General features: G+C 32.9%; 1 protein-coding gene across 1 annotated transcript; it reads left to right on the top strand.

Moving 5' to 3' along the window:
- Positions 1 to 11,658: 11,658 nt before the first annotated feature.
- On the top strand, positions 11,659 to 12,114 carry LOC139901686 (uncharacterized). The gene has a single exon (XM_071884366.1). The coding sequence runs from the start codon at positions 11,659 to 11,661 to the stop codon at positions 12,112 to 12,114; it is 456 nt and encodes a 151-aa protein (XP_071740467.1).
- The last annotated feature ends 3,913 nt before the right edge of the window (positions 12,115 to 16,027 follow it).

Here is a 16,027-nt window from a genome sequence, read left to right as displayed (position 1 = left end):
TCCATTTCACTTCCAATTCTCTTTCTAATTCTCTCTCAACACACACACACTATTATGAACGTATTTTTCTAGTAGTTAATCATCATCTTCATCAAAAATCACTTCAAGAATCAAGCTATAATCATCATAGGAAGAACACTTCAAGAACACTTCAAAAATCCCTTCAAGTTTACTAATTTACTTCCAAGCTTTCTAATCCATTCCAAGTAATCATCTAAGATCAAGAAACCTTTGTTATATACAGTAGGTTATCTTTCTTATTCAAGGTAATATTCATATTCAAACTTTGATTCAATTTCTATAACTATAAACTATCTTAATTCGAGTAAAAATCTTACTTGAACTTGTTTTTGTGTCATGATCCTACTTCAAGAACTTTTAAGCCATCCAAGATCCTTTGAAGCTAGATCATTTCTTGTCACTTCCAGTAGGTTTACCTACTAAACTTGAGGTAGTAATGATGTTCATAACATCATTCAATTCATATATATAAAACTATCTTATTCGAAGGTTTAAACTCGTAATCACTAGAACATAGTTTAGTTAATTCTAAACTTGTTCGCAAACAAAAGTTAATCCTTCTAACTTGACTTTTAAAATTAACTAAACACATGTTCTATATCTATATGATATGCTAACTTAATGATTTAAAACCTGGAAACACGAAAAACACCGTAAAATCGGATTTACGCCGCCGTAGTAACACCGCGGGCTGTTTTGGGTTATTTAATTAAAAACTATGATAAACTTTGATTTAAAAGTTATTATTCTGAGAAAATGATTTTTATTATGAACATGAAACTATATCCAAAAATTATGGTTAAACTCAAAGTGGAAGTATTTTTCTAAAATGGTCATCTAGACGTCGTTCTTTCGACTGAAATGACTACCTTTACAAAAACGACTTGTAACTTATTTTTCTGATTATAAACCTATAATTTTTCTGTTTAGACTCATAAAATAGGGTTCAATATGAAACCATAGCAATTTGATTCACTCAAAACGGATTTAAAATGAAGAAGTTATGGGTAAAACAAGATTGGATAATTTTTCTCATTTTAGCTACGTGAAAATTGGTAACAAAAATCTATTCCAACCATAACTTAATCAACTTGTATTGTATATTATGTAATCTTGAGATACCATAGACACATATACAATGTTTCGACCTATCATGTCGACACCTCTATATATATTTTGGAACAACCATAGACACTCTATATGTGAATGTTGGAGTTAGCTATACAGGGTTGAGGTTGATTCCAAAATATATATAGTTTGAGTTGTGATCAATACTGAGATACGTATACACTGGGTCGTAGATTGATTCAAGATAATATTTATCGATTTATTTCTGTACATCTAACTGTGGACAACTAGTTGTAGGTTACTAACGAGGACAGCTGACTTAATAAACTTAAAACATCAAAATATATTAAAAGTGTTGTAAATATATTTTGAACATACTTTGATATATATGTATATATTGTTATAGGTTCGTGAATCAACAAGTGGCCAAGTCTTACATCCCGATGAAGTAAAAAATCTGTGAAAGTGAGTTATAGTCCCACTTTTAAAATCTAATATTTTTGGGATGAGAATACATGCAGGTTTTATAAATGATTTACAAAATAGACACAAGTACGTGAAACTACATTCTATGGTTGAATTATCGAAATCGAATATGCCCCTTTTTATTAAGTCTGGTAATCTAAGAATTAGGGAACAGACACCCTAATTGACGCGAATCCTAAAGATAGATCTATTGGGCCTAACAAACCCCATCCAAAGTACCGGATGCTTTAGTACTTCGAAGTTTATATCATATCCGAAGGGTGTCCCGGAATGATAGGGATATTCTTATATATGCATCTTGTTAATGTCGGTTACCAGGTGTTCACCATATGAATGATTTTTATCTCTATGTATGGGATGTGTATTGAAATATGAAATCTTGTGGTCTATTGTTAAGATTTGATATATATAGGTTAAACCTATAACTCACCAACATTTTTGTTGACGTTTAAAGCATGTTTATTCTCAGGTGAATATTAAGAGCTCCGCTGTTGCATACTAAAATAAGGACAAGATTTGGAGTCCATGTTTGTATGATATTGTGTAAAAACTGCATTCAAGAAACTGATTTCGATGTAACATATTTGTATTGTAAACCATTATGTAATGGTCGTGTGTAAACAGGATATTTTAGATTATCATTATTTGATAATCTACGTAAAGCTTTTTAAACCTTTATTTATGAAATAAAGGTTATGGTTTGTTTTAAAAATGAATGCAGTCTTTGAAAAACGTCTCATATAGAGGTCAAAACCTCGCAACGAAATCAATTAATATGGAACGTTTTTAATCAATAAGAACGGGACATTTCAATATATATATATATATATATATATATATATATATATATATATATATATATATATATATGTATATATATAATGATTATATCATCATGTCGTTTTTACAAGTTTTAACGTTGGTGAATCGTTGGACAAACTGGGTGGTCAAACGTTTACATAAAATCTATTTCAATTAATCAAGTCTTAACAAGTTTGATTGCTTAACATGTTGAAAACATTTAATCATGTAAATATTAATCTCATATAATATTCATAGAAAAAATCCGGGTCATTACAAGTTACACTCCAAATGATACTATTTATTGATGAATAACGTCTAAAGATTGACAAGAGTACAAACCGCGAAACACAAAGTACAAGATTTTAAAGCATACAAAAAGACGTTCGAAAATCCGGAACTGAGACATAAACTGAGTATCAAAGTACAACTCAACGGAGCTAAAATTACAAGTCAACTATGCACAAGAATATAATATAATATATATATAATTACATAATATTATATATATTATATATATAAAAATTTTGCAGCCCATGTTTAATCCGTTTGATGAGCTGGAAACCATTGAACTGTGATCGCGGACCTCAGAGAGGGAATACCCTCTCGATCACGGAGCCACCCAGTCACAAATTTCCTATAAAAGCCAACGAATTTTGCCGAATGTAAATACATCTTTTTCTTTTCCTTTCTCATTCATAATCTATATTTATATTTATATATTTATATTTATAATATTAAGTTTAAGTTAAGATTAATAATAATTAGGTTATTGTAACGAATGTTTTATGGTTTTTAAAGTCAAAATTATGTCCGTGTAACGCTAAGCGATTAATAATCATTGTAAGTTATTTTCTTCCATTTTAAATTAATGTCTTGTAACTAAGTTATTATTATGCATATTTGAGCAGAAGTAATCGTGATGTTGGACTAAATATTAAGACAGGGTTATTGGACTTTGGACCATAAGTAGGGTTTGGAAAAAAGACCGACACTTGTGAACATTGGACTATGGACTATTAATGGACTTTATATTTGTTTAACTGAATAATAGTTCGTTAATTTAATATAGAGATTTACAATTTGACGTATCTATAAATAACCACATAGGCTCTATTAGATATGATGGGTGGGATATTTATAAATATTAATAATTGTTCATTTAACCGGACACGGGGATGTATTAATAATCAATGGACTTATTAAAACAGGGGTGGATTACATGCAGTGATAACTGGTGTAATTCTTAACAAAGTATTAAGACCTTGGATTACATACAGTCGATAACCTGGTGTAATTATTAACAAAGTATTAAAACCTTATTACAGTTTGAATCCCTAATTAGTTGGAATATTTCACTTCGGGTATAAGGTTAATTTGACGAGGACACTCGTACTTTATAATTATGACTGATGGACTATTTTGGACAAAAACCAAATGGACATATCAAATAATCCAGGACAAAGGACAATTAACCCAGGATAATAAATTAAAATCAAAACGTCAAACATCATGATTATAGAAGTTTAAATAAGCATAATTCTTTTATTTCATATTTTATCGCAATTTTATTTATTCTCGTAATTTTATATATTGTCATTTAAATACTGTCATTTATTTTACGCTTTAAATTAAGTTATTTTTATATATAATATTTTGCATTAGATTTTAACTGTGATCTAAGTTTTAAAAATCGACAAACGGGTCATTAAACGGTAAAACCCCCCTTTTATAATAATAATAACACTTATATATATATATATATATATATATATATATATATATATATATATATATATATATATATATATATATATATATATATATATATATATATATATATATATATATATATATATATATATATATAGTTGTTTAAAAATATAGTGTAAAATAACCTATCTCCCTGTGGAACGAACCGGACTTACTAAAAGCTAAACTACTCTACGATTAGGTACACTGCCTATAAGTGTTGTAGCAAGGCTTAAGTATATCCCATCTATAAATAATAAAAACTTGTGTAAATTGTACCGTATTTTGTAATAAATATAATAGTATTTCATATACCACCGCTGTAACATCATGCGATGAAGTGTGAAGTCTACGGACCAATGGCTAAAGGAACAAAAAATGCCACTATTACTTATTTTAGATGCGGAAAACCGGGCCATTACAAAAGTGCGTGCCCAAACCAAGGAAATAATAACGGGCAAGGCCGTGGAAGAATTTTCAACATTAATGCGGCAGAAGCGTAGGAAGACCCGGAGCTTGTTACGGGTACGTTTCTTATTGACGATAAACCTGCTTATGTTTTATTTGATTCGGGTGCGGATAGGAGATATATGAGTATAGATTTTTGTGCTAAATTAAGCTGTCTATTAATGCCTTTGGATAATAAGTGTTTACTCGAATTAGCAAACGGTAAACTAGTTAAAGCCGATAAAATATGCCAGAACCGAAAAATTAAACTGGTTTACGAAATGTTTAAAATTAATTTAATACTAGTTGAATTGGGGAGTTTTGATGTAACAATTGGCATGGACTGGATGATTAAAGAGAAAGCAGAAATCGTTTGTTACAATAATGCGATTCGTATTCTGCGCAAAAAGGGAAAACCCTTAATGGTGTACGGAGAAAAGGGTAATGCATAGTTAAATCTTATTAGCAGCTTGAAGGCGCAAAAGCTAATAAGAAAAGGTTGCTATGCCATTTTAGCACTCGTCGAGAAAGTCAAACCCGAAGAAAAGAACATCAATGATGTTCCCGTCGCAAAAGAATTTCCTGATGTATTTCCGAAAGAATTACCGGGACTACCTCCACACCGATCCGTCGAATTTCAAATAGATCTTGTACCAGGAGCTGCACCGATAGCTCATGCTCCTTACAGACTTGCACCCAGCGAATTGAAGGAATTACAAAGCCAATTACAAGAACTACTGGAGCTTGGTTTCATTCGACCCATCACATCACTATGGGGAGCTCCTGTTTTGTTTGTCAAAAAAAAGGATGGTACGTTCAGATTGTGTATCGACTACCGAGAGTTGAACAAGCTTACCATCAAGAACCGTTATCCACTACCAAGAATTGACGATTTATTTGATCAACTGCAAGGTTCGTCTATTTATTCGAAGATTGATCTACGTTCCAGTTATCATCAAATGCGGGTGAAGGAGGATGATATCCCAAAGACTGCTTTTAGAACACGTTACGGTCATTATGAGTTTATAGTTATGCCATTTGGATTGACTAATGCACCAGCTATGTTCATGGACCTCATGAACCGAGTGTGTGGACCATATCTTGACAAGTTTGTCATTGTTTTCATCGATGACATACTTATTTATTCTAAGAATGACCAAGAGCACGAAGAACATTTGAGAATGGTGCTAGAATTGTTAAGGAAGGAAGAACTGTACGCTAAGTTTTTTAAGTGTGCATTTTGGTTGGAAAAAGTGTAATTCCTCGGTCATATAGTGAGCAACGAAGGCATTCAGGTTGATCCGAAAAAGATTAAAACCGTTGAAAAGTGGGAAACTCCGAAAACTCCAACGCGCATACGTCAATTTTTAGGATTGACTGGTTACTACAAAAGATGCATCCAAGATTTTTCCAGAGTAGCAAAACCCCTGACCGCATTAACGCATAAAGGGAAGAAATTTGACTGGAAGGATGAGCAAGAGAAAGCATTTCAATTGTTGAAGAAAAAGTTAACTACAATACCTATATTGTCATTACCCGAAGGGAATGATGATTTTTTGATTTATTGTGATGCTTCAAAGAAAGGTCTCGGTTGTGTGTTAATGCAACGCACGAAGGTGATTGCTTATGCGTCTAGATAATTGAAGATTCACGAGAAAAATTACACGACTCATGATTTGGAATTGGGCGTTGTTGTTTTTGCATTAAAAATGTGGAGACATTACTTATATGGGGTCAAATGTATCATATATACCGACCACAAAAGTCTCCAACATATATTTGATCAAAAAAAACTGAACATGAGACAGTGTAGGTGAGTTGAGCTGTTAAATGATTATGACTGTGAATTTCGTTATCACCTAGGGAAGGCAAATATTGTAGCCGACGCCTTAAGTAGAAAAGAAATGGAACCTATTCGAGTAAAAGCTATGAATATAATTATTCATACTAACCTTACTACTCGAATAAAAGAGGCACAACAGGGGGTTTTGAAAGAAGGAAGTTTTAAAAAGGAAATACCCAAGGGATTGGATAAACAAATTAATATTCGGGAAGACGGAACCCGGTATTTGGCTGAAAAAATTTGGGTACCAAAGTTTGGGGATTCGAGGAAAGTGGTACTTAATAAAGCACATAAAACCAGATACTCAATACATCCCGGAGCGGGGAAAATGTACCAATACCTCAAGAAACACTTTTGGTGGCCAGTTATGAAAGTCAATATTGCCACATATGTAGGAGAATGTTTGACTTGTTCTAAAGTCAAGGCTGAACATCATAAACCATCAAGCTTACTTCAACAACCTGAAATCCCGAAATGGAAATGAGAGAATATTACCATGAATTTCATTACTAAATTGCCAAGGACTGCAAGTGGTTATGATACAATTTGGGTAATAGTCGATCGTCTTACCAAGTCAGCACACTTTCTACCAATGAAAGAAGATGATAAAATGGAGAAATTAGCACGACTATACTTGAAGGAAGTCGTCTCCAGACATGGAATACCAATATCTATTATCTCTGATCGTGATGGCAGGTTTATTTCAAGATTTTGGCAGTCATTACATCAAGCATTGGGAACTCATCTAGACCTTAGTACTGCCTATCATCTACAAACATATAGGCAAAGTGAAAGGACGATACAGACACTTGAAGACATGCTACGAGCATGTGTTATTGATTTTGGAAACGGTTGGGATCGACATCTACCATTAGCAGAATTTTCCTACAACAACAGCTACCACTCGAGTATTGATGCGGCACCGTTCGAGGCACTGTATGGAAGGAAGTGCAGGTCCCCGATTTGTTAGAGCGAGGTGGGGGATAAACAAATTACGGGTTCGGAGATCATCCAGGAAACTACTGAGAAAATCATCCAGATTCGGCAACGGTTAAAAACAGCCAGGAGTCGACAAAAGAGCTACGTGGATGTTAGAAGAAAACCTTTAGAATTTGAGGTTGGTAACATGGTCATGCTTAAGGTATCACCTTGGAAGGGTGTCATTCGTTTCGGCAAATGGGGGAAGCTAAACCCGAGATACATTGGACCATTCAAGATTATTGATCGTGTTGGGCCGGTGGCTTATCGACTTGAACTACCTCAACAACTCGCCGGCTACATAATACCTTCCACGTCTCGAATTTGAAGAAATGCTTAGCTAAAGAAGATCTCACTATTCCTTTAGACGAAATTAAGATTGACGAAAAACTACAGTTCGTTGAAGAACCCTTCGAAATAATGGATCGTGAGGTTAAAGGACTCAAGCAAAGCAAAATACCAATCGTTAAAGTACGATGGAATGCTCGTAGATGTGACGACCCGGATTTTTCCGAATACTTGATTATACTATCTACATGATTTAATAATTCCGAATTGATAAGTAATGCATTTTAATAAGTCTTGAACCTCCGGAAAGAGTTATACACAAGCTTTTGGTCACCCTTTTATTCCTACGATTCACGAATGTCATAACTTGTATTAATTATATATATATGTATATATATATATGTATATATATATATATATATGTGTATATATATATATATATATATATATATATATATATATATTTAACTTGAAAATATGATAATTAAATATCTCAATAAGTATATTAACAAGGTATTATATATACATTTTCATACTACTAATTTAAAGAGTTTTCGAATAATATATATGTTACTTTTTAAATGACGTAATTAACTTATGTTAAAATATATTTACATACAATGTATTATGAGTATAAATACATCCTTAAAAGTATTGAATACACTTAATAATATACAAATACAGATAAGGGATAGCTATATTCGTATTTCCGTTCATTTTGATCAAGAATTCTACTCGTATTTATATGGTATTTATACGGTATTTATACGCGTATTATACGCAGCTTCTAGAAGTATTTACTATTGGTATATATGAATAGAAATCTACAATTACGTATTTATACGGTATTTATACGTGTATTATACGTAGCTTCTAGAAGTATTTACTATTAGTATATACGGATAGAAATCTACAATTATTGATGTATTATGTCATGCATGACCTAATGGTTTTTAACTTATACTAGATATTTTTCACAAAATAACAAATTAAAACTAGTATATAAAGACCTTATATGGTATTTTTTTTACACACATTTACATTCATTCTACTCTTTCTCTCTAAAAACACTCTCTAATATCCTCTCTTCAAGTTCTAATAAGCCTTCATCATCTACAACAAAAACTAGTTACAAAAACAATCCATAAACACCATAGAAGTAGTAATCAAGAACACCTCCTTTAATTCAAGTTTTTCTTTTAAGTTGATCTTCTTTAAGCACTCTTTCAAGAAGCCTTTTAAGCTCAAGAAATTCTCTTTATATTCAGCAAGTTCTCTTTCTTAAATCAAGGTATTAGCCTTACCAAAACTCTTGTTCAATTCATATGTTTATAGCTATCTATATAAGAGATCATAACTAATAACAACTAGAACATAGTTTGGATGATTCTAAACTTGTTTGAAAAACTAATCTAATCTTTCTAACTTAACTCTGATAACACTTATTTATATGTATTATGATGTTATATTAAGATATTATAAGAACTTATAACTTGTACATATGAAGAATACCTTAAAAACTATATTAACCATATCCTTGCTAGCTTTTCCTATATCTTATATATATTTGGACATGTTATCATTAGTATAACAAAATATTATAATCTTGGTTGATTTCGAGATTGTATATATATAATAATATTGGTACGTTCCATGACAATACGTATACAATACGTTTTGATAAATCCTAAGTCAACACGTCTCTGAATTGATGCAAGACAATATGTACACAATACGTCGTGGGGTAATTCTAAGATTATATATATATACCGATTATTGGACTGTTGGACTTTTCGGACTATTTTGGACTACTAACAATGGACTACTAACAAAGGACTACTAACAATGGACTACTAACATAAAATGTTAAAAATTATTATATAAGTATTCTATGAACATGCTATATTAATTTTCTTCACATGTATTATTATCTGAATCGTTATTATTGTTATAGGTTCGTGAATCCAAGGACATCGGCTATATTTTAATAAGTTGGAAACTTGTTAAAACTATACTTTTACGACAGTGAGTATATAGTCCCATTTTTAAACTCTACAAATATTTTGGGATGAGAATACATGCAGCTTTTGTTTTTCGAAATAGACACAAGTACTTAAATATATATTCTATGTTGAGTTGTACCTTTGTATATATCCCTAATAGTCTGGTAACTATTTGTTACATGTGGTTAACATGTAAGCGCGAATCCTATTAATAGATTTATTGGGTTTGACAACCCTACTCGGGCTAGTTAGCACTAGTTCATAACGGGTGTTTAGTACTTCGTTTTACTACACTTGGTACGGTGTAGAGATAACTTTGAAAAGGGAATATGCACGGAAAACATCTGTTAAGTATAGTTACTGGGCGCTCAACAAACGTATAGAATATCTTTGCAGAAACGTTTATAACATGAAATCTTGTGGTCTATTATTATATCATATGCTGACTTTAAAACCTATATCTCACCAACCTTTGTGTTGACAGTTTAAAGCATGTTTATTCTCAAGTCCCTAGAAGTCTTCCGCTGTTTGCTTATATGTTATACAAGCTATGTGCATGGAGTCATACATGCTTTATTCAAGAAAACTTTGCATTCACAAAATCAGCATCATGTATCTTATTTTGACTATATTGTCAATGAATGTATTATTGTAAACTATTATTTACGGGGATTGTCTATATGTAGAAATCATCAGATTTCAAGAACTTTGGATTTTATATATTCATTTATGGTGTGTCTTTTAAAAGAATGCAATGTTTACAAAACGTATCATATAGGGATCAATACCTCGCAATGAAATTGATGAATGATGTACTACGTCTAAAGGGATTTGGACGGGTCATCACAGTAGGTATCAGAGCGTTGGTCTTAGAGAACCAGAAATTTACATTAGTGTGTCTAACCGAGTTTGTTAGGATGCATTAGTGAGTCTGGACTTCGACCGTGTCTTTTTTTTTAAAATGATTGCTTACCAAATTTTGTTGGAAACTATTTATACTTAACATGTAAATATTATGTGATATATTAATCTCTTAACATGCTTGCTATTATGTGTTAGATGACTTCATCCGATCATGCTAGGCTATCAAATGACTCCGATTACAGTAGTCATTCAAGCGACTCAGATATTGAGTCAAAATCTTCAACCAATGTACCAAAGTTAAAAATGGTCGATGGTGTCTCAGGTGAGGAAGAAAAATACTGGGAAGATTCCCAATTTCCTGAGGAACCGGAAGAGAATCCCGATGAGGATTCCGATGAAGTGATAGAAATTACACCGGATCAGTTTAATAAAAAGAAAAAAGGGAAATCTCCATCTATCAAGATAGAGAAACTCGATCCCAAGCCCGATGGACCATTAGTTATCAGGAATAACCCTGACCGTTCATACCGTAAACACCCGTATCACTTAAACTTTAATTATCGACTTGGAACACCTATAAGACTGGGTCCTTCTGAAAAGAGTGTGAATAGGACTGCTTGTATTAGGGGCGGTATGGATATCAGTAAGAAATTAGCAGAACGAACTAAGTCAAAAGAGGAGGAAACAAGTGAGTCCGATTGAAAAGTTCGAAATTAATAAGTTTTACCACGTCTTGTAATATATGTATTATAGTGTGCTTGTGTTTCTTTGCTATATGTGAATATTGCTTGTTATGTCATATTATTTATGATCATCTTCTTTTATAAATCTAAGTATAATTTTTGTCTCTTTTACATTTTAAAACGAATTACAAAAATGGATGTTAGGGATAGACAACCGAATATGTTAGAAGATCTACCATCGGAGATGATTGTTGAAATCTTGTCTAGAGTTGGTCAAGATTCATCGGCCCAATTATTTATAGGAAAGTCGGTTTGCAAAGCATTTAAGAGGCATTCCGTGCATGCCTTGGTTTATAAATGGCTTTCATTTGATAGGTGGTGTATCTCACATTGGGGAGACCCTAAGTTGCCCCATATTTTCCTTATGGCTATGTATTCTGGAAACCCTAATGCAATTTTTCGCTACGGGTTGAGGGCTTATTTCGATTCCATATACCCCAATATAGGGCTTCATTCATTAGAAAAAGCTGCAAATATGCAACTTAAAGAAGCGTGTTATGTTTATGGTTTAGTCTTGTTTGCCTCACACCAAATAGAGAAAAAGAACCTCGAATTTCAAATTCTCAATCGAACATTTCCACTAGTAACGGATTTAGTGGTTGAGGTGAGGACTAAGGTTTTTGATTTGTTACGACGCTGTTGGGTGTTATGTAACCCCCATCCTTTCAACAACATCACAACGTCCTGTACTATCAAGGGCCACAATGGTTATTTTCCACTGGACATGGGTTGGGAAACAATACTAATTAAACCGGAATGCATGTCTTGTTTTTGGTCCTATGAGTTACGTGTTTTTACTGAACGGTTTGAGTTTAACTAGGATTGTCTTAACAACTGCTTTGTATTATAGTTATCGTGTGCTATATTTCATGTTGTGTGTAAAATAGTGGTATTGTATGATTGTAAGATATTGTACCAAAAGTTTAAGCGTGAAGTATTAATGTATTTAGTTTTTCATGATAGAATTGTAGTAGTTAAATTATGTGTTAGCTATTAAGTATGAACTTTAACGGGAGAAATTCTATAGCAATATATTCCTCTTCCTTGTCGAAAATTACCTGCTTATCATTCTTAGTCTAGACACGTCTTACTGCATTTATTGCATATCTAGTGTATAGACAAATTCATATCTTAGCGTATCTATTATAGTAAACTTTACCTGACATCTTCCGAAAATTCCTCCGTAACTTATGGGATGTTGGGATTATATATACATATGTAAATTATGTATTTAAGAATACCAATCTAAGTCCTATAATCTATTTCATATCAAAAATTATTTCCTTGATTGTACAAGATGGATACTGCAACCAGTTCGAGTTCCTCAGAGTCTGACAGCAATTCCGATATGGATTTCTACCTGAGCTCCGAAAGCAGTGTAACCGGAATGGATCAACCAATTAGCCATCATCAATTCTGGATGAATTGGGAATGGGTTCATAGTCGACTAAATCAATGGAGACAAGAAGAAGGCGATCCCTTCCATCCACCAAATTTCCCTCTTGGCGAAGAACCTGAAGCACTTACCGGCGAACCAGTCCGAAACACCATTTTCACCCTCATTTCCAGAATAGCTCGCAACGATTATGTAATATCTACTATTCTAAACCTTATTCATCTGCTTGTACCAACCGCCAATCATTCCGGAGTGATAGAAGAAGTCAACGAGCTTCGTGTTCGAGTAGTGGCTTTGGAGAATATGATGCACAACTTACAGGCATCACAAACACAGCCGGCATCAGCACCAACAACACCAGTATCACCAACAACCCAAGCCTTAACATCACACGCCTCAACATCACAATCTGTACCTCCAGCATGATCATCGTTCTACATATCGTTCTATATCAAAAATTATTTTGTATAAACTATTAATGATGAGAATATTTCAACGGGTAGGTAATACCCGAGAAGTATTTAAGTTCACAATTAATATGTTACACTGTATATTCTTCAATTATTCAATAGTTATTATCTATACTCACTACTTTCACAATGTTATACATTCTTTCATAGAAATCAGAACAACCATTCTCATTCAATTTCAACTACATATTCTGATTTTGACAGATCAGAATCCAAGTCAAGATAAAACAGATAGCATCACTATTGGATCCCTACATCTTTCAAAACTATACTTTGAATTTAAAACTGTCCTAGAATGCCACTCTTATCATAAAACCCAGAAATATATTAATTTCATTAAAAATCCTAAATGATTTTATCTTGAACATCATATGTATATTGACAATTACAACCTGCGTTCAAACCCTTCATGATTCTTGAAAACACTTCAATTAATGAACAATTGAGAGAATGAACCGATCACATGTTATCTATGGAAAGAAACATTTATACACATCGTCATGCACCTGGAAAACTCCCGGAACCTAAGTAAAAGTTTAACACTTATCTCTGCTAGATCCTCGGCATTGTTATCACTAGAAATAATTTTACTACTCTTCTTCCAAGCATCCAGTAATATCACACTACCAACAAGTCAACTTCAACTTTTCATTCGGATTAGCCTAGATATATACGGTTGCCCTTTCTGTCATTGTTATCGGGGAACCTTTTATACCCCACCATATTAACAGAAAATGTACCAGCAACTTCAATACTTTTTGGCATAAGTCTCTCTGAAAAATCACTATATTTATACATTGAAACCCTATCGTGTACTCACCTGCATCTTGTAACTATAATTGCGATACCAAATACCAGGAAGCATCAGTTATTATTCTCAAAATTTGCAACGTTTCTACGTCAACAGATATATATATATATATACATACAACGTCTATTTCCTGGACTTATGAACTTCAAATTCTGAAAAGCGCCCCAACCTGCGAATTAGTTCTCTGAGTTTTAAAAAAACTAGTGAAGCAGTAAAAACTATAAAGGACCTTAACAATCAAAAGTTTGGTGATAAAGAATAGAGTGTTGGAAATGCTCAATAGAAAATTTTGGTACCAAAAAACGGATTGAGCAAACCATGAAGGAGGCTGTGGACAAATCAAAAGGACTAAACCTGTATTCAAAGAATTCAGATGATTCTGTATTTGATGAAATCTTTTGCGAATACCTTGCTCTTTACTTATTCTAAATCCTTACAGAAAATTTTCTTCATCAACCTTCAATTTTAGAAATTTCAAAATATCATCATATCTTCGTTATAAATATCTTCGATATTTCTGAAGATATCTTCATAACTATTCTTGTCCGGAATTATTTATCTCTTCGTGCTATCTGTATTACATTAAAGGAAACTGTTTTAGTTTCTAAACTTCAAAAACCTTCGAGTTTAAATTATGAATGATTTCTGGAGAAGTGTTTGGAAATTGAAGCACGAGTTAGTATAATATAATGGTGCCTGGCCAATGTGGTTATATTACAGTAAGTCATGCTAAATTTCTAATGGAACGTGATGATTCACAGATCTTACACTCATCATATACCATCCTACATGACTCTTTCATTCTACTTAAGCTCTAAACATATCAAGAAAATATTTTCTTGATAGTTCTATCTTTTCCCGTGACTTCTGATATTTTAACAAATTAGATCGTGCTATTACAACTTCTTTCTTGGAACATTAGTCATGTTCATTCGAAATTCAAAGGTTTAAACTACGAATCCGAAACGTCTTAATCGCTTACTTCCGAAAAGTTGGGAAAGAAACAAAAGCATGAAACTCCTAAATATAAGGGAAGATATAATGCTCGATGGCAACACATAAATTACAAACCATGTATATCAATACGTATAGCAATATAAAGACACGGGAGAATTAAAAACACTATAACCCCAAGGTAATAGTAGAAGTAAACATATTCCTCTGGTGGCAGATGAAAAAGAAGAATGACAGATATGATAACCAAGAAAATATCAACGAAGGATGTATATCATGGCATTTTAGTAATGTGAATTAATCGAGTAGTATTTACCCTTCAAAATTCACACGTAACAGCTTAGTATGAAAAGATATAATATGGTTTCAAAATTCATATATATATATATATTATATATATATATATATATATATATATATATATATATATATATATATATATATATATATATATATATATATATATATAAACTCTTTGGAAATAATGAGTTAATATTTCATAACTCGATAGTATAATATTTTTATTGGTGATTGATGTGTTGATATCTGTGGTGGTTATGGAACTTCTGGAGCTTGTGGTACTGCCGGTGTTGATGATGATGGTGAGACTGCTGGTGATACAGGTGTTGTTGATGGGGGTACTGGTGATGCCGGTGGTGTTGCTGGTGCTTGTAAGTTGTGCACCATATTCTCCAGATTGATTACTCGATCGCGAAGTTCGTTGACTTCTTCTATTACTCCGGGATGATGGGCGGTCAGAATGAGCGGATGAATAAGGTTTAGAATAGTAGATATGATATAATCATTGCGAGCTATTCTGGAAATGAGGGTGAAGATGGTGTTTCGAACAGGTTCGCCGGTAAGTGCTTCAGGTTCTTTGCCAAGAGGGAAATTTGGTGGATGGAAGGGATCGCCTTCTTCTTGTCTCTACTGATTAAGTCGACTACGAACCCATCCCCAATTCATCCAGAATTGGTGATGGCTGATTGGTTGATCCATTCTGGTTACACTGCTTTCGGAGCTCAGGTAGAAATCCATATCGGAATAGCTGTCAGATTCTGAGGAATTCGAACTAGTTGCAGGATTCATCTTGCACGGTTAG

This window comes from Rutidosis leptorrhynchoides, chromosome 3, assembly GCF_046630445.1.
Source record: "Rutidosis leptorrhynchoides isolate AG116_Rl617_1_P2 chromosome 3, CSIRO_AGI_Rlap_v1, whole genome shotgun sequence".
Classification (NCBI taxonomy): Eukaryota; Viridiplantae; Streptophyta; class Magnoliopsida; order Asterales; family Asteraceae; genus Rutidosis; species Rutidosis leptorrhynchoides.
Note: the sequence above shows the minus strand (reverse complement) of the source record. Positions and strands in the feature narration are given on the sequence as shown.